Here is a 25,742-nt window from a genome sequence, read left to right as displayed (position 1 = left end):
CATATCGATTTCATTATCAAACTCATAAATAAGTCTGGGCTCAATTTGTTTTGTTACTTTTGTAAGGAGCCTTGGTGTTCACGAGCTTATTCATGAACAATATTATTCACTCGAGCTCGACCCATTTATTAAACAAGCCTAAAACTAAAACTCCAGCTTAACTTGTTTATAAATAAACAAACATGAATGAGTCTTTTATTGAACCAAGCCTGAGCTAGTTATAAACGGCTTGGTTCATTTACGGCCCTAATTCTAGTGGCAAAAGTCCACAGAGATACGTGTAAAGCAATTGAACAGAATATGCTCATGATTTTTTATTTTTAATGCCTATCTCTTATTGCTAGAAATGCCTAATTTTTTGTCAACTCTACTCTTCTCTCCCTCGCTCCAGCTCAATCCAAACGGACTCTTAAAGTTCTATTTTGCGATTAAAAAGGTAATGGTGGGCAGGCTTAAAAGTGTGGCAAACTCTCCTCCTCATGGAAACATTTATAAAAATTAAAAATTAAAAAATAAAAAATAAAACAACAACAACTCGCATCTTAGAAGTTGGCAGTCAATTGCTTTATGTATCAAACTCTTACAAAACTTTTACTTAACAAAAATAAGTTTTAAACAAACTGCAAACCGGAAGACCAGTATGTTATCTATTTTTCCCTTTCTTGGTTACAAAAGCTTACAAGTAACATAAACTCAGAACACTATCTAGTTCAACAAAATAATAATTTAAATGGCCTATTGAAAACGTATCTCACTTCTTCCCACCCCCGGAAACATTGAACTTGAAAAATATTATGTCTCCATCTTGAACCACATAGGTTTTACCCTCCTGTTTATACTTCCCAGCCGCCTGTTGGAAAAATAAACCCAAAAAAAGGAGTTAATTGCCAAATTAGAACAGAATTCAATCATAGTCCTCAAAAGTTGAATCAATTGAAAAATAAAGAAAAATACAGCAAATTTAACTTCTGCTTGATATTAAGTGCATCTTGATTGCATTTGGGATCTAAAAGCCATTTGACTAAGGAACTTCTCAATATAATTCTAAATAAAAACCAATAAAATTTCTCTAAATTAGACTTTTGGCCTCTGCAATTTATTCTAAATTCAATTTAGATCCCTCAAATTTAAAAAGTTACAAGTTTGATCCTAAAAGATTTAAAATGTATCAATTTAGTTCTTATGTCCACCTGCCGTTAAAGAAAGTGCGTACGTGGTCTATTGAATGCTGATGTGACACTAAAAAGAATACATGGCCTTTTTCAATACAATAGGTATTTTTCAGCTATAAAATTTAATAATTCTACCATCCCATAAGTAGTCTTCTTATGGGATGGTACATTTCATATCACCCTAATACCACAGTAACAAACAAACAAACAAACAAACCCCATATCTTCCTTCCTCAATTTAAAATAATAAAAATAAAAACCCAAGACCTCAATCCCCAGAATCTTGATTCACGATCAATTTCCCTCAATCTCCCCATTTCTTTATCTACATCTTTTCTCTCTTCTTTCTCACTTACCAAACATCTTCCCATCACCCTCTCCATACCCAGCATCCCAACTTGTCACATGTGGATCTTGAGGATCCATGAGGAGGATAAGAGGCAACAAAGCATTTACACCTACAAACCTACCAATTTCATCTTTTTCTCTTCTTCTCTTTGCTTTTCTCTCTTCCCCTATGACCGAAACCCACTCCCTCATCTCTAACCCTTATGGCTGACCTATCTTTTTGTTCTCTCTCCATCTTCCTTGGTTTTATTATTTTCTCTCCCTTGGTCATTGAGGATTGAGATGTGGGTTTCAGCTTTATGGTGTGGGTTTGGTAATGGGAGTTCTATGAGGGATGGTGGTGGATTTCTAGAGGTGTTTTGAGTAAGTTTGATGGGTGGGTACGTGTGATTCCAAAGCAAGTGGTTGATTGAATGAGTAGGGGGTGAATCAGTTTGGTTCAGCCATGGGCATATCAGGTTTACAAGCTTGGCCAATTGGGTAAATTAGATGTTTGGGTTTTTCTTGAGTTTTTAGGTGATTATTGCTTGACAATTTGGGAGCCTGCCAGTTGGTGATTTGGGCATTTTACAGTGGCATGTGTGATGTGTTTGGTTGACAAGACAGTGGCAAGGAAAGCAGGTGTGCATTGTGTTTGGTTGCCAAGAAATTGGCAGAGTAAATCTGTACTGTATTTGGTTGCCAAGAAAGTTGGGGAAAATGAGTGTGTGCACGCGCACAGACGAGGGTGCTTGGTTGCCAAGGAAGGAGCAGAAAGTGTGTATGCATGAGGTGCTTGGTTGCCATGAAAGTCAAGGGAAATGAAGGACAGGAAAAGAAATTAATCTATTTGCAATGTTTAATTTAATTATTTTGAGAGTAAATTTTTAGTTGATGTGTCTTTTTTTTTTTATTAAAATTAAGATGATGATCTGGCTTTTTCAATGCCAATTTTTTTTTACAAAAAATTAAATAACACATAAGCATCCCGCCAGCCACCTTAGCAAATTTTGTAAGCCAGATAATGGCAAGGATGAGAATGACAAGCTGTTTAAAAGATTTAAGGACTAAAATGAAATACTAAATTTTATTGAGGACAAAAATAAAATCACCCCGAGGCATATTTAAGCCTTTTTTATTATATAAGTACATATTTAAGCCTTCTATAATCCTAACATCTCATAATTACTCGTTTTGCAGGACATTTATATTCACTAGAATACCATATGTCACTCTTTGCCATACTCATAAAACTCTAGCTCCAAGGAATCTAGACCACAATCAGTTCTGAAGCCCATGCAATGCCTAACACTGCTTAGCCCATTGCAACCCATCAAACTTAACCTTTTAGTGCGAGATCCAAGACCAGATTTTCATTTATTTTATCCTAACTTTGTTTAAGATTTTCAATTATTTTATCCTAAGTTTGTTTAAAACAAATTTATGTGCTCTTAATATTACCGATTTTTAGGATTGGAGAAAGCTACCTCTCATTTGTGTTACCCATAGGACGAATAGGCTTATAATTGACCCCCAAACCCAACAAAAATAAAACCAAAAAACAAAGAGTTGCATATTCACTTGGGTTGCAAACTAGCAATGGCCAGGTGGAAGTAAATGTTTATAGCCACATAAGATATCTCAAAGAATGAAGTATATACCTTTACAGCTGCCTCAGTACCGAGTTCCTTTAGATCTTCAAATTTCATTACCTAAAATAACCAGAAAATCCACATCATTAATTTGAGAATGGGCAGGTTGGGGGTAATTTAGGCAATTTAACTAAAATTTTATTACAGAAAGTATCAAGTAATTTATGATAAAATCTTATATGAATTTTAATTATTTTGATTACATATCATAATTTAATTTTATGTTCCAATTTAGTAAAATTTACACATTACACACAATGCTTGCGCCAAGTGGCTCAATATATGTATGTATTACATATACATTACAAAATTAATGTGTTTTGTAATGTGACTCATTACTTATTAAGAGAGTTAATTTACTTTAGATAAAATTCAATAATAGTTTCATGTACTCACTAGTTATTGATGTAGTTTCAATTTATTTACATATAATTTTCAAATAGGCCATGCAGCACAGGCAACATACTAGTGAACAATAATACTTGGAATAAAGAGAACTGCCAAAGAATGGGTTAGGAACAACCTCAGCACAAATGAATCCTCTCTCAAAATCAGTGTGGATGGCCCCTGCAGCTTGGGGAGCCTTTGTATGCTTTCTAATTTGCCAGCATTTCACCTACAAAATAAGAATTATTTGGACATTCAGCCATTAATTCATCAAAGCAATGATGAGGAACATGGTACAGCAAAGTTATAGACAGGAAGAACATAAAATGGAGAAAATAATGTTCATTATCATCAAATATGGACGGTGATGGAGTGGTCTTGGTTGATTCAAATCAAATGGTTTGTTAGATTTAAGAAAGAGAGAAGGCAACCAAAAAAATGATAATGATAATAAGAACTACTAAGGAAGATATATTACCTCATCGGGTCCTGCAGTGAAGAAGTATATAAGATTAATTGCTGAAAAACCAGTCTTTATGATCTTTGGAAGGGCACTGCAGCAAAGTAGAATGTAATAGTCATAGTTATCTACAAACGTCTTTTTTGGATATGTAGTCTAAGAGTTTAAGACAAAACAAAAGAAACAAATAATTGGAAGCACACAAACCAACATGGACAAAATGATTTAAGAGACTAGAAGGGCTGAGATACTCAGTGGAAACAACACTTCCTTAGTGGTTGCAGGAGAGGCTTGCTCAAATAAAAACCAGCCTTTAATTGAAAGGTGTTAGAAGTATGTGATTAAATGATTAGATTTACCATATCTCAATAGTTTAAGCTTTTTCGGTAATTTGACATGGTATCAAAGCAAAAGGTACTATGTGCGATCTTTGTCTACTCCACTCTACCTTCCATTTAAATTCCCACGTGTTGAGCCCCACCTATTAAAAAGTAGTTTGAGCCCACACATGAGGGAGAGTGTTAGAAAAATGTGGTTAAATGATTAAATTTACCATATCCTAATAGCTTAAGTTTTTGGGATAATTGGTAATTTAACAAAAGGTTCACATGATATACACAAAGTTAAGCCCTTCAAATGGCAGTGTCAAATGCAAATTGAAAGTTTAGAGGTAAATACACGCCAGAGTCTTCACAGGACTAAAAAAACCCTGTAATTTCTGATTTTCTCTAGTACAGCAATACTGCAGAACATAGGCAAGGAACGTAACCTAAACACAAGACAGATATGATTTACTAAACAACACAAACTCTTTAATTAGACATAACAGTCTAACGGAAAAAGGACAAAGGCACAAGATAACATGTCCATGTGTCCTTCTGTAAGAAGTTTGAACTCCACTTATCAGATCACAACTTCGTCTTACTCTTATTTTCTACATCAATGCCCCCTTAGAGTTTCCAAAGAACTTCGTCTTACTCTAGCCTTCTCCTTACCTATGGGTGTCAGGGAAATTCCTGAAGAGTCAGCAACTTTGGTGGAAAATTTGCTGGGAAAGGACAAGTACTCAGAGTGGTTTCAGGAAAAATTCAGTGGCTTTGATGATTTTCTTGGGACATCCCTCAAAGGTTTGGAAGAGCCAGCTACCAAATTCCTGTTGGCTACTGAAGCTGAGTTACAACAAAGGGATTTTAAGGTACATTCTGACAAAGCATTGAAGAGCTCAGGGAGGAAAGGGATAAGGGAATTGAGGGGTTTGTTTAGCTCTGTCAATTATGGTCCAGCCTCTTATAGGCGCGGTGATAATGGTAAGGACAGGGCTCTATTTATTTCTCAATGAATCTGAAGATTATATCTTGGAATGTCAGAGGTCTGAATGGCAAGGAAAAACGGCTCAAGGTTCGTAATCTTTTACGCTCTTGGAAGGCTGATATAGTTTGTTTGCAAGAGACAAAACTGGAATGGATTACAAGAGGCCTTGTTAGAAGTATCTGGAGCTGTCCTTTCATAGATTGGCTTTACTTGGGTTCTGAGGGAGCTTCCGGTGGTATTCTGCTCTTGTGGGATAGAAGGGTGGTTGAAAAAATTGAAGAAGTTGTGGGGTGTTTCTCAATCTCGTGTAGGTTTAAAAACGTTAGTGATCACTTTGAGTGGGCCTTCACAGGTACCTATGGCCCTAATTTAAATAGAGAGCGTCAATATTTGTGGGAGGAATTGGTAGGCTTGATTAGTTGGTGGAATTTACCTTGGTGTTTGGGAGGGGATTTTAATGTCACCCGCTTTCCTTCGGAGAGGTTAGGGGCGGGAAGATTCACCCACTGCATGAATGATTTTTCAGATTTTATTTCTCTTCATGGGCTAATGGATAACCCTTTGGAGGGAGGCCTTTTCACATGGTCTAACTCTACCTCGGCCTCTAGAATTGATCGGTTCCTCTTTTCTCCGGCTTTGGTAGATCACTTCTCTCATTTCTCCCAAAAAAGGCTTCCTAGAGTGTTATCCGATCATTTCCCTATTCTGTTGGAGAGTGGGAATCTTCGTAGAGGGAGAATCCCCTTTCGTTTTGAGAATATGTGGTTGAAGGCGGAAGGGTTTCTAGATAAGGTGCAGTCCTGGTGGGATAATTACCATTTTCAAGGGACCCCTAGTTTCATTCTTGCCAAAAAGTTGACTGCTCTAAAATCTGACCTAAAGCAGTGGAACGAAACAGATTTTGGCAATATCACGGTTAAAAAACAGCTATTATGGAGCAAGTTGAATGCTCTTGATGTCAAAGCGGACATTCAACCTCTATCAGAAGAGGAAATGTTGGAAAAAGCGTCCCTTCGTGCCGATCTTGAGAAGGCAGCCTTGTTAGAGGAGATTAGCTGGAGGCAAAAGTCCAAAGTGTTGTTTTTAAAGGAGGGCGACTCCAATACGAGGTTTTTTCATGGGATGGCTAATTCTAATAGAAGAAGTAATTGTACTGAAAACCTCATGATCGATGGGGTTTTGTCTTCCAGCCAGGATAGAATTGCTGACCATATTGAACAATTCTATTTGAACCTTTACTCGGAGCGGCAAGAGCAGCACCCTTTCCCAGATGTTTTGGATTTTCCTAGGATTTCTAGGGATAATGTGGATTGGTTAGAGAGACCTTTTGAGGATTCTGAGATTTTTGATGTCATCATGGAGTTTAATGGGGATAAATCTCCTGGGCTTGATAGTTTTTTGATGGCTTTCTTTCAATCTTGCTGGGGGATTCTCAAATCAGACATCATGGTTGTGTTCCACCATTTCCATGATACTAGCCAGTTTGAAAAAAGCTTGAATGCAACTTTCATTGCTCTCATTCCTAAAATAGCTGCAGCAGTGGAAGTAAAGGACTTCCGACCTATTAGCCTTGTTGGGGGGATTTATAAAATCCTTGCCAAAGCTTTGGCTAGTCGTCTTCGCATGGTTTTAGGAGAGATCATCTCAGCTCCTCAGAATGCCTTTGTTCTAAATAGGCAGATCCTTGATTCTGTTCTTATTGCCAATGAATGTCTTGATAGTTGATTGAAGTCTGGTCAGCCAGGGTTGTTATGTAAACTGGACATAGAAAAAGCCTTCGATCATGTGAATTGGAGATTCCTTAATTACTTGCTTGAGCGTTGCGGTGTTTCCGATAAGTGGAGACGTTGGATTTCCTTCTGTGTATCAACGGTTCGTTTCTCTATCCTTATTAATGGTACTCCTCATGGGTTTTTTGGAAGTTCAAGGGGGTTGCGGCAAGGTGATCCTCTGTCCCCCTTGTTATTTGTATTGGTTATGGAAGCCATCAGTAGAATGTTGGATAAGGCTGCCCATGAAGGTCGTTTATTTGGCTTTAGAGTTGGTGTTTCTGATGGAAGACCTTTGATGGTTTCCCATCTCCTTTTCGCTAATGATACTCTTATTTTTTGTGATGCTAACATTGATCAGCTGCTGACTCTCCGTATGGTGCTCATTTGGTTTGAAGCTGTGTCGGGTCTGAAGGTTAATTTGGGTAAGTCTGAGCTGGTGGCAGTGGGGTCAGTTCAAGATATGGATCTTTTAGTGGCTGTCTTAGGTTGCAATCAAGGGTCCCTCCCAATGAAATACTTGGGTCTTCCTTTGGGGGCAAAATTTAAGGACAAGTCAATATGGATTCCTATTCTTGAAAGGATGGAAAGAAAATTAGCAGGTTAGAAAAAATTATATTTATCCAAGGGAGGTAGAGTCACTTTAATTAAAAGCACTCTCTCTAATCTTCCTACTTATTTCCTTTCCTTATTCCCTATTCTTGCTTCTGTGGCCAACCGAATTGCTAGACTTCAACGAGACTTTCTTTGGGGTGGTTTAGGAGATGAGCCCAAATTTCATCTAGTTGATTGGTCTTCGGTGTGTACTCCTCTCTCTTCAAGTGGGTTGGAGATTAGGAACCTGAGAACCTTCAATGTTGCCTTATTAGGGAAGTGGTTATGGAGATTTGGGCAAGAAAGGGATGCTCTTTGGCGTCAAGTGATTGCGGTGAAGTATGGTTGTGATTGGGGTGGTTGGTGTTCTACCTCTTTCTCTGGTCCTTATGATGTCAGTTTGTGGAAAAACATTAGACGGGGGTGGCACTTTTTATCTCGTTTTATTATGTATGATATTGGAGATGGATCAAAGGTGCTGTTCTGGCTAGATCATTGGTGTGGATCTTCTTCTCTTGCCGTCCGCTATCCGGAATTATTTAGGATTTGTCGTAGAAAAGAGGCAACTGTGGCGGATCTTTTGAGGTACACCAATGGAGTCGTCCATTGGGAGTTTCAGTTTTGTAGGGATGTGCATAATCGTGAATTGGAAGCTTTCAGGAGCTTCATCAATTCCATTTATAACACCCCCATAAGGGGGATTGGGGAGGACAAGAGTTGTTGGCTGCCCTGTAAGAGTAAGGGGTTCTCGGTTAGTACTTACTACCATCTTCTAGTTGGCCATAAGGAGCAAATTTCCCCTTGGAAAAGCATTTGGAAGCAGAAGATCCCCTCTAGAGTAGCTTTCCTTGTTTGGACCGCAGCTTTGGGGAAATGTCTGACTGTTGACAATTTAAGAAAAAGAAAAATTTGCATCCTGGATTGATGTTATATGTGCAAGTGCAAGTGCAATTGTGAAAGTGTTGACCATCTTTTTCTTCATTGCCCAGTTGCCATGGAATTGTGGGACATGGTCTTCGGTTTATTTGGAGCTTGCTGGGCTATGCCAAGGTCTGTTGTTGGGCTTTTGACTTGCTGGCAAGGTCGTTTTGGTCGCCATCGTAATGGAGATGTTTGGAAGACCGTTCCTCATTGCTTGATGTGGTGTATTTGGAAGGAGAGAAATAGTAGATGTTTTGAAGACATCGAGAGTTCCATGCCCGATCTTAAGTCTCTTTTTTTCCGAACCTTACTAGATTGGTTCTCTGTGTGGAGAAGCCTTCCTTTTCTTTCTATTTTGGATTTTCTTGATTTTTGTAATGTTCGTCTTTGATTTGTTCTCCCTTGTATACTTCCTGTGTACTTGGGTGACTCTCTCTTTTTTATTTCAATGAAATTCTTTATTACTTATCAAAAAAAAAAAGAAATACCCAATTGGTCCTCAAAGTCTGTCCCATTTCCAATTTGGTGTTTAAAGTTTTGTAAAACAATTACCCTTTTTTCCTTTTATATTATTGTATTCTCTTATCACCTAAACGTGGAATAGAGATATATTAAGCAAACTCAAATTAGAAAGTGAAAAATCTTATTCCTTTTTTTTCCACATCAATTCCACATGGTAATAGTAAGCCATCACAACACGTGGTACTATTAATCCACCCGCATAGATCGCATATAAATTTTAGGCTATACAAACCCCTTTTATTATAAATGTGCCCAACCACATGATACATTAGTGTTCAAATTAGCATGCAGATCAAATTGGATCATTTTACAAACTTCAAGGACTGATTGCTACTTTTGAAACTCCAGGGACTGAATTGGAAAATTGTGGCAAACTTTAAGGACCAAAAGTGGTATCTGCCCAAAAACTTATTAATACGAACGAACTGTGAATTCATCCCCACATTGTCTTTAAAATTCCTAAGCATGTCAGCCATTTGCTCCACAAATGTCCAAAATTCGGAACTTCATTAATTTTACAATAACGCATATACCAAGATTCCATAGTAATTTGTTCACAATTCTATGAGTCTGGGAGAGCAACAGGTACCAACACATTTCTTCCATAATAGAGTTCCTTGATACATGTGTATCACCATACTTTTGTAAATCTTTTGGATATATGACCAATCAAAATCATCCAAAAGTCCAGCAAAATTGGATATTTCCTAAGAATAGTGATTAAAGACTTTAAAATGCCCATAAAATATTTTGTGTGGTAGGTTTAACTGTCAATACTCAATACTTAGTGAAAGTGATTGAAGCCAGAGTTCAGAAATAATCATTAAAACAGAGGTCAAGAACAGGGATGTGACCAAACCAATTGTATCAGATGTTCAGAACCAAAGTTTCGGACAAAATTTGAAATTCCAACCACTTACAATAATTTCAAGCCCATTCCAAGAAAACCTCATAGATAGAAATACCACAGGAAATATGATAAGATGATGAGATCAGCAACCGGAAGTACTCCAGTTCAAGATTTCCTAATCTAACACCAATCAGGTCCAATTATGTAACCATAACGAGTCCCTTCTCCTCCACTTACAAAAAACTTCTATCAATACTGGAAGCCAGTTTCATCCATGTATTCTCACACAATCTCCCCAATATTTCTCATTGGAGGGGAGAAAATATGAAAACTTCTTAAGGAAACTGTGTCTTCATTATTACACCTTACAGACTGCTATCACTCTAGGTTGAAGTATTGATATTCTAATTGAAGTTTTTAAAGAGAGAAGAAGACAAAACACTGGGTACCACACATTATAATTTACAGGAAAGTTAGGGGGAAATTGCAATGTCCCTTTACATCTTAAGAGAATAGTTAAAGGTATTAGGTTTATGTTGTTGTAAAGCCCCAAGAGGCCCAATTATGTTGTAAGCATATAAGGATAACTCAAGCTTCTAGTCTATATATACCCTATTAAGGGTTCACTGTAAAAGTTGACTTGATTATTCAGTAAAAATGTAGCCACTAGGGCTTTATCTCGTGGATGTAGGCCAAACCACGCAATCCCTTGCGTTCTTCTCTCTTTCTTACTTCCGCTTCTCTATATTATTTTATTCTCATCTTTAACAAGAATATGATAAGTGAAGTAATCAAATGCTGATAGGTTTACAATGGTTAATCAACACAAGTTCACATAATATATCTTGCATCAGCTCTAAATTAATGTTAAGTTTGCAACCACAGACCACATAATGCTATTCCTCTTACAAATGGCTAAACATTTTACATAGAACTTTAGCATTCATCTTTTCCTCATCAGTAAAAACATACCTTTGAACATTGTTCTCTTGACAATACTTTGCCGCTTCATCTTCTGGCATATCAGCAAGATTCCTCTCTAACACACCACTGAAAGGAATAATTGGTTCACCCCCATGCTCCTGTACCCTGAGGATAAAAGGAATTATGTGATTCTTAGTCCTTTCCACAAATAGCAATTCTTAAGGAAATTGAAGGAAATTAAAAGGCTTTGAGGGATGGGGGCAGTTGGGGGGGGGGGGGGGGGAGAAAGAGAAGAAAGAGATGAACTCACTTGCATCTCTATCAAGGTGTAAAGGCAAATATAGCAGAAAAATATTCAGTGTAGACAGAACACAGAACGGTCATTTGAAGCAGGGGGAGAGGGGAGAAATAAAATTTGCTTTGTTACTCCTCTAGTGCTTTCTTGTTTTCCTTTTTTTAAACCATGGGTAGAAATATCCTAAATCTACCCCCACCCCTGCCCCCCGGGGTCTTGAACATGAGACCCCCTTCTCCCTTAGGTAATAACTACTAAGTACCTAGAGAGGTACCATTAGACCATTAAGGTCATTGGCCTTTAAAGCTTTCTAAGAGTAAGCAATCATTACGTCTGCTAGATGCACTGATGCAGTAAGCTCAGTTTAGCTAAAATGGCCAGCTGTGGAATTTGCTAAAATCGTAATTAGGTTTTTATTGACACAGACTCCACAACCACACATTAGTGTCATAAAATACTTCCCCATTGAGAGTCTGATTTTTTTTTTGATAAGTAAGAATGATATATATACGAAGGTTACTCTATGCCTGAAAAACACATAGCAACCCAGAAATACAAGAAAAAGAAAACAAAGAGAAACAAGAGAGAAAACCAAACAACAGAGAAATTACAAAAGGAGAAGGGAACAAAGAAAAGAAGGGAGGGAATCACTAGACGTGAGTCCCCACGCCCGAGACCAATCAAATAGAGTTCCACAAAAAGAAGCAAGCAACTGATCCCTAGAGCTATCCAAATCCTCAAAAGTCCTCCGGTTCCGCTCCTTCCAAATACACCAAAGGATGCACAACAGGACTAAATTCCAGATCTGAGACGAATGCTTCCCCAGCCAATTTCACCATCCAAAAAGCAAGTCTGGAACCGAACTAGGCATAACCCAAGCCAAGCCAAAAGTTATAAAAACAAAGCTCCATAACCGATAGGCCACCTCACAATGAAGAAGAAGGTGATCTACCGTCTCTCCACCATGACGGCACATAATGCACCAATCCACAAAAACCAATCTCCTCAATCTCAGATTGTCTCCCGTTAGGATCTTATTCCAAGCTACACACCAAACAAAAAAAGAAACTCGCCTAGGGGCCTTAACTCTCCAAATAGCTTTCCAAAGAAAGATAGTTGAAGGAGAATTTCTTAATTTGTAATAGTACGACCGGATGTCAAAAGCCCCATTACGCTTCAATTTCCAGCTCATCCGGTCACCAACATCCATAGGAGGGATTATAGCACCCAACATACGAAGAAACCGCAGCCCTTCATCCATCTCCCAATCATTAAAAAATCTACTAAACCGAACATTCCAAGATCTTCTATCCTCCGCCCCCTGCCTATGCAAAGAAGCTTCAACAGAAGCCTCCTTATCAATGGCAATGCCATACAGCCTAGGAAAAGCCAACTGAAAAGGTTGATCCCCATACCACCCATCCTGCCAAAACCTCACCCTATTCCCCAACCCAACCACAAACTGACAATTTTTACTGAAATCCTCCCAACCCATACGGATGCTTCTCCACAAACCACACCCATGAGCTCCCCTACCCAGCTTTAAGGTCCATCCCCCCCAATCTTCCCCATATTTTGAAGCTACTACCCGCCTCCATAAACGACCCTCTTCCTTACCAAACCGCCACAACCATTTCCCCAATAAGGCCTTATTAAAGGTAGTGAGTTTCCTTATCCCTAAGCCACCATTGGCTATAGGCGCACAAACTTTGTCCCATCCTACCAAATGAATCTTGCTATCTCCCCAATAAAGTCTGATTGTTTGCACATTAGCTCCAAACTCAACGCAAGAGGGATTTATGATAGGTAGCTCGCATTATAGAAAGTCAAGATAGGATATAATTAAGACACATATCATGAAAGTCACAAATAGATGCACACAAGCAAAAAGACAGATGTCATGAAAGCAACAAACAGACGCATATCAGAAAAATAGACACACACAAACATAAAAACATTGGCTATGTAAAGTCAAGATGCTAATTTATGGAATATAAAGGACATACCAAGCATGAATCTTGGGCAAAAATTTGTTCTTTTTTCTTTGGTAATCTTTCTCATTCATGTTAACCTGCAGAGAAAATAGGATATAATTAAGATCACATTAGTTTTTTTTTTCTTTGATAGGAAAACACAATCACATGCTTATACAGATTAAACTCATGACCACATCCTCCATCCCTTACTTATCATCACTACAGTTTTAATCCTAAAAACAGCCAAGAACCAAAACATGGATATGACCCTGACTTCATTCCTATGATATTATACACAACAATATCTCTCTACCATATCTTAAAATCTCAGCAAATACAGAATGCTTTTCCCTTATTGGTCACCAGATAAGAGGCAGACTACAGAGTGAAATTTCTAATTGTTTTCTACTAGCAAGACCAGAAACCCAGAGACTGACAGACCAATGTTGGACCACAGTGGTAGATCAGTTGTTAATTTATCTGGATTGAGGTGTCTGCCAATATATTTACATATAGTACAAAACTTAGGTAGCAACACGTTAGGTTCCCCAATTAAAATTCAAACACTTGATAAAATTGACCAATATAACACAAACATTGTTATCATTTCTAAAGACAATTAAATTCCATGCACTGCAACTAATTGGAGAACATAATGTACTGCACCTAATGTACTATACTTGAGTTTTACCCCATTATATATTTCAAAGATACACAATTTTTTTCCTCTCCTTCCTCAGCAATTCTTGATGCATACACTGTTGTTGAATTAGATTCAAAACAATTTGAGAAGAGGATATTTTAAATATTTAAGAGTTTTGGGAGAAGTTAAAAACAGTTATAGTAGAAACATGTACTCAAATTAAGAGATTTCAAGATACATAATTGGTAGTGGAATCATGGACAAACTTAAATTTCTCAATTTACTTTTTTTTATCGGATAATAATTCTTAAATTGCTCAATTTATTTTTTTATAGGTAAGAATCATTTTAGTATAGAACAGCCTTTTAAAAGACTTTTAAGTATTTCTGTGGGACTAGTTTTGACAAAACAAAGAAATGCAAACCAAAAGAGTTTTATTACAATTATATATAAATATATAATGGTAAGTCCATAATTTTTTGATAGAAAACTAAAACTTGCATTGCACAAATTGAACATGTGACCTCATCCACCAACCCTTGATTGTGGGAGGGGAAGAGGTCATTTGGTCCAAAGAACATTAGCTTGAACAGTCCATTATTATATAGACACATTTGGGTCAAAAGCCAAAATTGCCAATAAAAAATCTGAAGGTAGAAGCTCGCTATAAGTGTGCTTAAGCACAAAGCACAAGAAGCTTAGCCCTTTTTCACCTCTAAAGCGGGGTGCATTTACAAAAACAAGCTTTTAAAAAAAAACAAATGTGAAATATAGCAGTCATATTGTAATGCTATTGATAATCAATGTTGATATACAAAACTCAATTTTATGATATGACATCATACACCTAAGCAGACACTGACACCCCTTTTACACATACTAGAAGATGTAAAACTCCATCAGTAGAAAGACACTTCACAGACAGCTCATCTCATCAAAGGAGACTCAAGCAAGACGAACTTTCCCTAGGCCAAACAATCTTGAGATGACAATGATGGTCTTATGCGCAATGAGGATGGTGATTAAATATTATAGATTTGCATTGCACTGCTTTTGCTAGGCATTGAAATCATTACTTGACATTCTAATGCCAGGATGGTGATAAAATATTTTAGAATTGCATTGCTTTTGTTAGGCATAGAAATCATTACTTGACATTCTAATGCGAGGATAGTGATTAAATATTTTAGAATTGCATTGCTTTTGTTAGACATAGAAATCATAAATTGACATTCTAATGCTTTTGGCCTTTGCCTTTTGGGAATGTTTTGATTCAACCATGTACTTGATGTCTTTATTTTAATCATAATATCAAATAACAAATATCATAGTTACATATATTTTGAAAAGCACTAGAGAAACATATAAAATGTTATATTTTAATTTTTTATATGATTAGTTGGTCACTTGATCGTTATAATGTTCATTAATAATTATTTTTCAATTTTTTACATTATATTTTTAAATTTGCACTTCATTTCAATCAAGCATGTGCTTGAAGTTTGCACTTACGCTGGCCTAGGTGCAAAATACAGATCTATTATGAGACAAGCATAGCTAACTTAGCCTAGGACCATTAAGAAAATTTATCTTAACATGAAAAGACAACTCACCAGGTATACAACCGGTTTTGCAGTAAGCAATTGAAAAGTATTCAATATCTCAATATCAGCAGCTTTCCAGTCACCAAGACGGACATCTTTTCCATCAGTAATCCATGCCTTGACCTGTAGAAATTTAACAACACCATATTTGTGACACAAGGCCGACTGTATGAAATGAACTTTTGTGAATGCAAGCATGCTCAATTAGTACAAAAATACATCATCTACAAAACCCTAAGAGTCTGTGTAACGGCAAAAGGATTAAACAAAGATGCACTCAAGGATCAGATTTCATGCTTTAACAGAGAGTTAGATTTTTTTTCCCCCTGGATTATGGAAGGCAATCAAATACCTTAACAATTGTTTTTGATAAGTCAAAAACTTTTACAATTGTAGCATCCTCTCAGGCACCATTGGTTCATTTCATGTTCTCAGTCGATGGTCTAAAGTAATCAAGGACTTGAGAGAACTTTCCCAATGATTACAACCCATTTCCATACCTTATCTGAGGGTTTTCCCATTCATGTATACATATTTTAACTATATATTTATTTGGAAAGCAGTGCAATCACATTTTATATTTAAATACTTACAAAGGGAAATAGAAATAAACGTGTTTGTACACACAAACTAAAAGTGAATTCACTACAGCTGTAAAATAATTCATACTTTGAGTCAGTAATCAGTAGAGATACAACAACGCAACCAATATGTCTTAAACAAGCCTTGTACAGTATGGATAATATCTTCAGCTACTTCAATGTTACCACACATGACTAAAGGTTGCACATTCAAGTAAGCATTACTGTTTCCCGCTATCAAAGCACAAACCTTTAGGCAGAGCTCATGCTCTATTTTTAACTGCTTGTCATTGCTCCTCTTCATGCTTTTCTCAAGATCTTCTATTCTCCTTTCCATAAATTCAATATCCTACATATAAATCACATGAAAGGCACATGATTAGAAAATTTCTTCAAATATGGACAAATAAATAGGTAAGTTGGAAAGAAACAAAGGAGCAATACTACAGGGATATTGAACAAAGAAATTTACAGACTAACAAAACCATAATTAGGAGAAATAACCATCAAAACACTAAAAAACTGCCAATGAAGAAGTGCAGGTTCAAATAACAATACCTACATTGAAAGCGGTATAAAGATGAGAAGGGTATGAACTTATTAAGTTCATGATGCACTATATGTTACTCATAAGATTTTTACTCATCATCACATATGAGTTTGCTTTTATTACCTGCTGTTATTTTGTGTATCTTATGAATCATACAAAAGACTTCTAAATACCTTCAGCTAGCAATGCCATTATGCCCCGAGTTTCCAATGTCTAAGAGCTGTACAACATCATATAAATTATAACAATTTGTTTCACAAACCTCATTGTTTGTATTCTAGGTCCCAGACTACCATGTGGAACCAGCAAAAGTAGGAGGCAAAATGACTAGCCATTATGGTTATATTTGCATATATCTAAAGAGGCCAAAGACTGCAATGCAGCCAGCAAGGTTATAACTGAGTAAGATTTCATCTTCTTCCAAATAAGTTTTATAATTAACTAAATGAATTTTTTTTTAATAGTAATGAAGTTTTATTGAATGAACAGTCCCAAGTACATGGGGGTTGTACTCAGGGAGCAGTACATCAAACTCTCAAACTACAATGCTCTTAACACATATATAAAAGTAAAACAAGGAACAAATTGAAAAGCAACACTCCAATCCAGCAAAGTAAGACAAGAAATATTTAATCTTAAGAAAAGACCATTTACATCCCTCAAAACTTCTAGCATTCTGTTCCCTCAAAATACACCACATTCTGCAATTAACTATGTGAATTTCACCAAGAAAATCTTCTATAAAAATAAAATTGAGCTAAAGTTCCATAACAGCTTATTTATATGGTCATCAAGGGTGCTAGAAATTAACTTTAGAACATGTTTGAGCCCCCATATTTAGGCTTGAAATTAGTCAAACCCCATCCCAAGCTTAAGCATGCATGCACAAATCCAACTTATGTAGACAAGGACCCATACTCTTTTCTTTTCTTTTCTTTTTTGATAGGTAATATGAAGTTTTATTGAAAGAAAAAGTACATCATTTTTTTTTTATAAGCAAGAATGGTATATAAACGAAAGCCTACTCTATGCATGAAAAACATAGAGCAAACCCAAAAAATACAACAAGAAGAAAACAGAGGAACAACAAAAAGGAAAACCAAACAAGAGAATAATTACAGAAGAGAAAGGGAGCAAAAAAAAGAAGGGAGAGAACCACTAGTCATGAATCCCCAAGCCCAAGACCAATTAAAAAGAGTTCCATTAAAAGAAGCAAGCATCTAATCACTGGAACTATCCAAGTCCTCAAAAGTCCTCCGATTCTGTTCCTTCCAAATACAACATAGGATGCACAACAGATGTAAGTTCCAAATCTGAGACGAATGCTTCCCCAACCAATTCCACCAGACAAAAAGCAGGTCTGGGATCAATCTAGGTATAACCCAAAACAAACCAAAAGTTATAAAGACAAAACTCCGTAACCAAAAAGTCATCTCAGAATGAAGAAGTAGGTGGTCTGCCGTCTCTCCACAATGACAGCACATAATGCACCAATCCACAAAATCCAAACCCCTCAATCTCAAGTTTTTTTTTATAAGTAACAATGATATATATTCAAGAACACTACCTTATGCAAAAAAAACATAGGGCAGAGAGAAAATTACAAGGGGAAAAGAAAGAGAAGGAAAAAAGAAAAGAAAAGATACTAATTATACAGAAGCGAGCTAAGAAACATAGGGAGAGAATCACTAAAGGTGAGTCCCCAAGTCCTAGACCAGTCAAACCTAGAGCCATTAAAAGAAGCCAATAGCTGGTCATCCAAGTTATCCATGTCCTCAAAAGTCCTCCTGTTTTGCTCCCTCCAAAGGCACCACATTTAGCACAATGAAGCTAAATTCCAGATACTAGACAAATGCTTTCCAGGCCAATTCCACCACCCAAAAAGAGTATCCGCAACCGATCTTGGCAAGACCCAAGAGATCCCAAAAGATCTGAATACCAAACTCCACAACCGATAAGCCTTACCACAATGAAGTAACAAACGATCCACCATCTCCCCATTGCAGCGGCACATGATGCACCAGTCAACAAAATCCAACCCTCTACCTCTCAAGTTGTCACCTGTAAGGATCCTATCCCATACAACAATCTACATAAAGAAGGAAACACGCCGAGGAACTTTAACCTTCCAAACACAGTTCCAAGGGAAAATAATGGGCAAGGGACTTCTCAATCTCAAGTTATCTCCTGTTAGGATCTTATTCCAAGCTACACACCAAACAAAAAAAGAAACTCGCCTAGGGGCCTTTGCTTTGCTCTCCATATAGCTTTCCAAGGAAAGATAGTCAAAGGAGAATCCCTTAGTTTGTTATAATATGACCGGATGTCAAAAGCCCCATTAGGCTTCAATTTCCATCTCATCCGGTCTCCAGCATCCAAAGGAAGAGTATTGGCTCCCAATATACGAAGAAAATGCAGCCCCTTCATCCATCTCCCAATCATTAAACTCTCTAATAAAAAGAACATCCCAAATTCTTTTTTTTTTTTTTTTGATAAGTAAGAATGATATATATACGAAGGGTTACTCTATGCCTAAAAAAACACAGAGCAACCTAGGAGATACAAGAAAAAGAAAACAAAGAGAAACAAAGACAACAAGAAAATTAGAAAAGGAAAAGGGAGCAAAGAAAAGAAGGGAGGGAATCATTAGACGTGAGTCCCCACGCGCGCGACCAATCAAAGAGAGTCCCACTAAAAAAAAAGCAACTGTTCACTAGAGCTATCCAAATCCTCAAAAGTCTTCCAGTTACGCTCCTTCCAAATACACCAAAGGATGCACAGCGGGACTAAATTCCAGATCTGAGATGAATGCTTCGCCAACCAATTCCACCAACCAAAAAGCATTTCAGGAATCGATCTAGGCATAACCCAGGCGAAGCCAAAAGTTAGGAAAACAAAGCTCCATAACCGGTAGGCCATTTCACAATGAAGAAGAAGGTGATCTACCGTCTCTCCACTATGACGGCACATAATGCACCAATCCACAAAATCCAATCTCCTCAATCTCAGATTGTCTCCCGTTAGAATCTTATTTCAAGCTACACACCAAACAAAAAAAGAAACTCGCCTTGGGGCCTTTGCTCTCCAAATAGCTTTCCAAGGAAAGATAGTTGAAGGAGAATTTCTTAATTTGTTATAGTACGACCGGATGTCAAAAGCTCCATTAGACTTCAATTTCCATCTCATCCAATCTCCAACATCCATAGGAGGAGTTATAGCACCCAACATACGAAGAAACCGCAGCCCTTCATCCATCTCCCAATCATTAAAAAATCTACTAAACCGAACATTCCAAAATCTTCTATCCTCCGCCCCCTGCCTTTGCAAAGAAGCTTCAACAGAAGCCTCCTTCACAATGGCAATGCCAAACAACCTTGGAAAAGCCAATTGAAAAGGTTGATCCCCATGCCACCCATCCTGCCAAAACCTCACCCTATTCCCCAATCCAACCACAAACTGACAATTTTTTCTGAAATCCTCCCAACCCATGCGGATACTTCTCCACAAACCACACCCATGAGCTCCCCTACCCAGCTTTGAGGTCCATCCCCCCCAATCTTCCCCATATTTTGAAGCTACAACCCGCCTCCATAGCCGACCCTTTTCCTTTCCAAACCGCCACAACCATTTCCCCAACAAAGCCTTATTAAAGGTAGTGAGTTTCCTAATCCCTAAGCCACCATTGGCTATAGGCGCACAAACTTTATCCCAACCAACCAAATGAATCTTGCTCTCTCCCCAAAGGAAATCCCTTTGCAACTTTTCAATTTTATTAGCCACATGAGTAGGAATAGTGAATAACGATAGAAACATCCCAAATTCTTCTCTCCTCCACCCCCAGCCTTGGCAAAGAAGCTTCTACAGAAACCTCCTTATCAATGGCAATACCATACAACCTTGGGAATACCAATTGAAAAGGTTGATCCCCATACCACCCATCCTGCCAAAACCTCACTCTATTCCCCAACTCAACAACAAACTGACAATTTTTGCTGAAATCCTCCCATCCCATGCAAATACCTCTCCACAAACCACACCCATGAGCTCCACTACCCAGCTTTGAGGTCCATCCCCCCCATTCTTCCCCATATTTTGAAGCTACCACCCTCCTCCATAACCGATCCTCTTCCTTCCCAAACCACCACAACCATTTCCCCAATAAGGCCTTATTAAAAGTAGTAAGTTTCCTTATCCCTAGGCCACCATTGGCTATAGGCACACAAACTTTATCCCAACCTACTAAATGAATCTTGCTATCACCCCATAGAAAATCTGTTTGCAACATTTCAATTTAATTAGCCACATAAGTAGGAATGGTGAATAACGATAGAAAATAAGTAGGAAGACTAGATAGCGTACTCTTGAGTAACATCAATTGACCCCCTTAGACATACAATTTCTTCCACCCGGCTAACTTCCGCTCAATTTTTTCCAAAATTGGATTCCAAATTGAAGGGGTATTATGAGAAACCCCCTACGGCATACCAAGATACGATATAGGCAGAGTTCCAACACTACAGCCCAAAATATCTGCCAGGGCATGCACATCAACAACCTCCCCGATTGGAACCATCTCACTCTTATGCACATTGACCTTCAAACCTGTTACCACCTAAAAGCTAAGTAACAACAACTGAATATGAAGAATTTGCTCTACATCTGCATCACAAAATATGATAGGATCATCTAACAATAGATGTGAAACACGTTCCCCACCACCCCTCCTGCCCTCAATATTAAAACCACATATCAAACCAGCTCCCTCCACTCTTCCCAACATCCTACTAAACACCTCCATTATAATTAAAAACAGCAAAGGAGATAGCGGATCTCCTTGTCTTAAACCCCTTGAACTACCAAAGAAATCAGCTAGAGACCCATTAATCAAAACAGAGAGCTAAATAGTGGATATGCAAGTACGAATCCACTTACACCACTTCACTCCAAAGCCCATCATGTTCAACAAATACAGCAAAGCCTCCCAATTCACATGATCGTAAGCTTTCTCCATATCAAGCTTACAAATGACTCCAGGAACCCTACTCTTCCCTCGGTTATTCACACACTCATTCACAATAAGAACCAAGTCAAGGATTTGTCTTCCACCTACAAAGCTATTCTAATTCTCAGAGATCAACTGCTCTAAAATCACTCTCAAATGATTTGCCAAGACCTTAGCCAAGATTTTATACACACTTCCCACCAAGCTAATAGGACGGAAATCTCTGATATTAGAGGCATCATTCTTTTTAGGAATTAATGCAATGAAAGTAGCATTAAGGGATTTTTCAAACTTGCAATGATGGAAAAACTCTTCAAGGACCGCTAAGACGTCTTTCTCCACTACCCTCCAACAATGATGATAGAATGCCATAGTAAACCCATCCGGACCTGGAGCTTTGTCCCCTTCGAAGTCACTTACAACTTGAAGGATCTCCTCCCTCTCAAACTTCCTATCAAGCCAAACCCCCCTCCATATTCCCAATATGATCAAATTCCAACCCCTCCACAAAAGGCCTCCACCCCTCAGTCTCCTTGTACAAATTTTTATAAAATTGTACTACTTGATTAGTTACCTTGAACCTTCTATGGGAATTAGCCATCTTGTGGAAAAACTTGGTGTTGTTACCCCTTCCTTGATACATAACATCCTAGATGATGAACAATTACATACTCTTTTCATTGAACTTCTGTCTTGATTCGTAAATCAAAGAACAAGAAGAGAGAATTGCCACAATCCAATGTTCTTTTATACTAACATCAATGCCATGAAACAAGTACCAATACCATTTAATAACAAACTGAGGGTTGGGGGGGGGGGGGGGGGGGAGAATCTTCTAGTGGATATAGAATATGTTCCTCTCTTTTGCTCTAGTTTATATACTCAGAGAGTTATGCATCAATATGACACCAATCCCTCACCCATATCCTTGTCATGGCATCACTCTTTCTCCCCCACACACACACGCACGCGCGCGCACACACACACATCATCATCATCATCATCTATACATCTCAAGGATACCAACTTTAGACTTTATCAAATGTAATATAAATCATAAATTCCAATGCAGGAATCAGCCATGTTCTACTTGATTTGCATGCATTTAAAAACTACTGATGAAAGAAAGCAGTAGCTCTAAATATTAAACTCATGACTGATAGGCAATACAAGAAGTTAAAAACTATAATGCATACCTTTAGCCGCAATTCTTCGCTAATAGTCTCTAAATCCCTTACAGGATCCACGGAGTCATCAACGTGGATGATATCTGGATCTTCAAATCCACCTAGGGGGAAAAAAGGAAGGTAGAAGTGAATATTACAACAATGATATACTCAATAGGTGACAATTATAGGGCTGACATGTTATTTTAATTTTAAACCAAGCAGAAAACCAATTACACAAATGGAAGCACACATACAAGAATCAAGATCATTGAAAGACATAAATACAACAGAATTAACTGTAATATTTGCTGGGAATATAACCCATAGATATACGATTCAACAAATTGGTAGAGCATGTACATTGTACAAGTAGATGCAACAATCATACATGTACTATTCAAAATATAAGCTTCTTACGTAAAACATGGAAAATGCCATCAACTGCTCGTATATGAGATAAGAAATTGTTGCCCAACCCTTGTCCTTCATGAGCACCTTTCACCAGTCCAGCTATATCATGGATCTCTAAAAAAGCTGAAACCTGAACACAGAATTACATGAATATGTAAAAGAACAAGTTAAGAATTATGAACAAACAAATAACAAAGTAAATAAAAAATTATTTATCCTTTTTTTTATTTTCACCAATCCACATGGAAGTGTATATATCAAAACTTTTAATTATATTCTGGATGAATCTTTCATTGACAGGTACTCTCTTACATGTAACACTGCCACCACTTTCCATCGCCATTTGGCTCTAAGAAATTAAACTTAACCTAATTGATTCAGAACAGCAAGGTACTCTCCACTTTTCAATAAGTTCAAATTAGTCACAATATGCAAAGCTCATTTCAAAAGTCAAAAGCATGTGTCATGAAATTTTCTAGATCCTTGTCTTAAAGTTTCGGCTCCTTTGTGATTAATTATTTAATGTATTCATGATACTCGTACACTCTTACATTCTTTACATCTGGGGACAGTACAGAGAACTGCTTCATTACTGTGAACACTTCTTGCCACCACCTTCATCATATCAAATCATTCACCAGAGAAATAGGGGTCTTATACCAAATATTCGTCCCTTTGGAAAATCATAAATTATATTGTATAGGCTACTGGTATTCAAAAGAAGAAGAAGAAGAAAGGGCCAAAAAAAAAAGAAAGAGAACTATAACTTCTATTAACACCATATATTAAAAATATGGAAAACCTCTCAACTCGTTTTCCCTTTAGCCACTTTCACAATTTACAGGGTTTTTAAATGTCAGGATATCTCTAGGCCAAGCAAGGGACTATTAACCAGAGAACTAATCAGGTCAGGAATTATCATACATAAAGAGAATGCAGCATCCACTAGATCACCAGGTCTTTGGTAAATCTTACCTCACAGGCATCCAATAGAGGGCCTAAGCTCAATAATGGGGAAGTGAAATTTATTAATCATGATGCATCTTACAAATCTTCACTGTTGCATATGTAGTTGAAGAATTCAAAACAAGAGATTCGAAGAACAATTTCTAGTCTAATTTTTTTTTTCTTTTTTTAATAGATTGATCTAGTCTAAATTGATTGATACAAATTCTAACAAACCACAATGGATTTGAGTTTTGAGGATTTTGCTCCCACAAAAACACTTGTGTCATGAACTTGAAATAACATGATACCTAACCATTTCAAATCTACATATTAATAAGGCTTAAGTTAAGTCCATCTACGAATTCCATCAAATTGTACTTTTTACATATTTATTAAAACCATATAAACTAAAAATTGAAATCTGAATCCTTTTGTCCACTCCACATTCTTCTATCAAATAAACTAATTGCAAATAGTATTTTTAATGAAATAAATAAGACTTAATCCCTAATGCTAAGCATGTGTAGATCAGATCAAGAGGTTTATATTTTTAATGTGGGGAGGAAAAGAGGAGGAATATTCCAGCAACCCTTTTCTCCTCTTCTCTCCCCCCATCCAAACTTCAAGGAATGGAGTCACAAACCTCGCTCTTCGGCTTGAAGGAGCTGCAGAGCCATTCGAACCGCTCGTCAGGGACATTAACCCGGGCCTCATTGGGCTCAATGGTACAAAAGGGAAAGTTTTCAGCAGGTATTGCCAATTTCGTTAGCGTGTTGAAAAGAGTCGATTTGCCAACATTTGGCAATCCAACCTGAGAAAATCAACAAGGCCCATTAAATATATATACATTGCAAACACATCAAAGTTCACACAGACTATAAGAAAACAATTAAGAAATAAAAATACAATGCGATATGCTCAGAGTTAGTCCCATCATCATCGAAGCACAATGCTATACATTCAAACAAAATGAATAATAAATCAATAAAAGCATGGACAATTCAGCATAACACCAAATTCAGAATAACACCAAATTCAGAAAACTAAAACTAGCACAAGTAGCAACAAAGATGGGGAGTTTTTCTGGGAAACCAAAAACAGCGGCTAAGTGAATAATGAATCTGGAAATGGATTAGAAGAGGAAGCGTACAATTCCAATCTTGAGGTGAGATGAGAATCGACCAAGAATGGGTCGCTCAGCTGGTGCTTCCTTCGATTTCGAAGCTTTTGGAGGCATTGTTTCTGAGTTTTCAGAGAGAGAGAGAGAGAGAGAGAGAGAGATTCAGTGAGAAAGAGAGTGTGGTGGTGAGCGCAAAGCAGTGGGCGGGAGGCAAAGGAGAGTGAATTCGAGCCTCTCTTCTCTTCTCTTCTCTTCTGTTGTCTAGTGTTCTGCGAAAGGTTAAAAAGTACCAACCCTAGTCACTACACAGAACTCAACAAATCATAAGCGATCAGGCCCTTGCGTTAGCACAACGCGTACAAATAAAACCCCAGCTCGTTTTTTCTTTTCTTTTTTTAAGAATAAGAAATAAATAGAAATAGACAAAACTTCTTTTTTTTTTAAAGAAAAAAAAAAAAGACTTTTATCTTTATAGGCGCAAAAAAAAAAAAAAAAAATGATGGAAATAGGAAGAAGTATACTGAATGGAGCGGGCGCAAATGATAATTTTTGTA

The 25,742-nt window shown here is 37.4% G+C and overlaps 1 protein-coding gene across 1 annotated transcript; it reads right to left on the bottom strand.

Annotated features, from left to right (window-relative positions):
- Window positions 1-540: 540 nt before the first annotated feature.
- On the bottom strand, window positions 541-25,542 carry LOC142636537 (obg-like ATPase 1). Its single transcript, XM_075810791.1, has 12 exons — window positions 25,219-25,542; window positions 24,712-24,879; window positions 23,127-23,250; window positions 22,737-22,828; window positions 16,239-16,337; window positions 15,417-15,530; window positions 13,191-13,255; window positions 10,938-11,054; window positions 4,017-4,092; window positions 3,675-3,767; window positions 3,161-3,211; window positions 541-850 (listed from the first exon to the last, which is right to left on the bottom strand). The coding sequence occupies exons 1-12, from the start codon at window positions 25,303-25,305 to the stop codon at window positions 752-754; spliced, it is 1,185 nt and encodes a 394-aa protein (XP_075666906.1). The 5' UTR covers window positions 25,306-25,542; the 3' UTR covers window positions 541-751.
- Between the last annotated feature and the right edge of the window lie 200 nt (window positions 25,543-25,742).

The sequence above is a fragment of the Castanea sativa genome, chromosome 5, assembly GCF_040712315.1.
Source record: "Castanea sativa cultivar Marrone di Chiusa Pesio chromosome 5, ASM4071231v1".
In the NCBI taxonomy this organism is placed as follows: domain Eukaryota; kingdom Viridiplantae; phylum Streptophyta; class Magnoliopsida; order Fagales; family Fagaceae; genus Castanea; species Castanea sativa.
Note: the sequence above shows the minus strand (reverse complement) of the source record. Positions and strands in the feature narration are given on the sequence as shown.

What these genes read in the sequence shown, in the direction of transcription:
- LOC142636537 (XM_075810791.1), bottom strand. Translation starts at nt 25,305, where the DNA reads ATGCCTCCAAAAGCTTCGAAATCGAAGGAAGCACCAGCTGAGCGACCC. An exon ending in CAAAACCGGTTGTATACCTG is followed by an intron (nt 13,256 to 15,416) that starts GTGAGTTGTCTT and finishes TTTTCTCTGCAG; the next exon opens with GTTAACATGAATGAGAAAGA. An exon ending in CAAGAGAACAATGTTCAAAG is followed by an intron (nt 4,093 to 10,937) that starts GTATGTTTTTAC and finishes ACTTTGCTGCAG; the next exon opens with TGCCCTTCCAAAGATCATAA.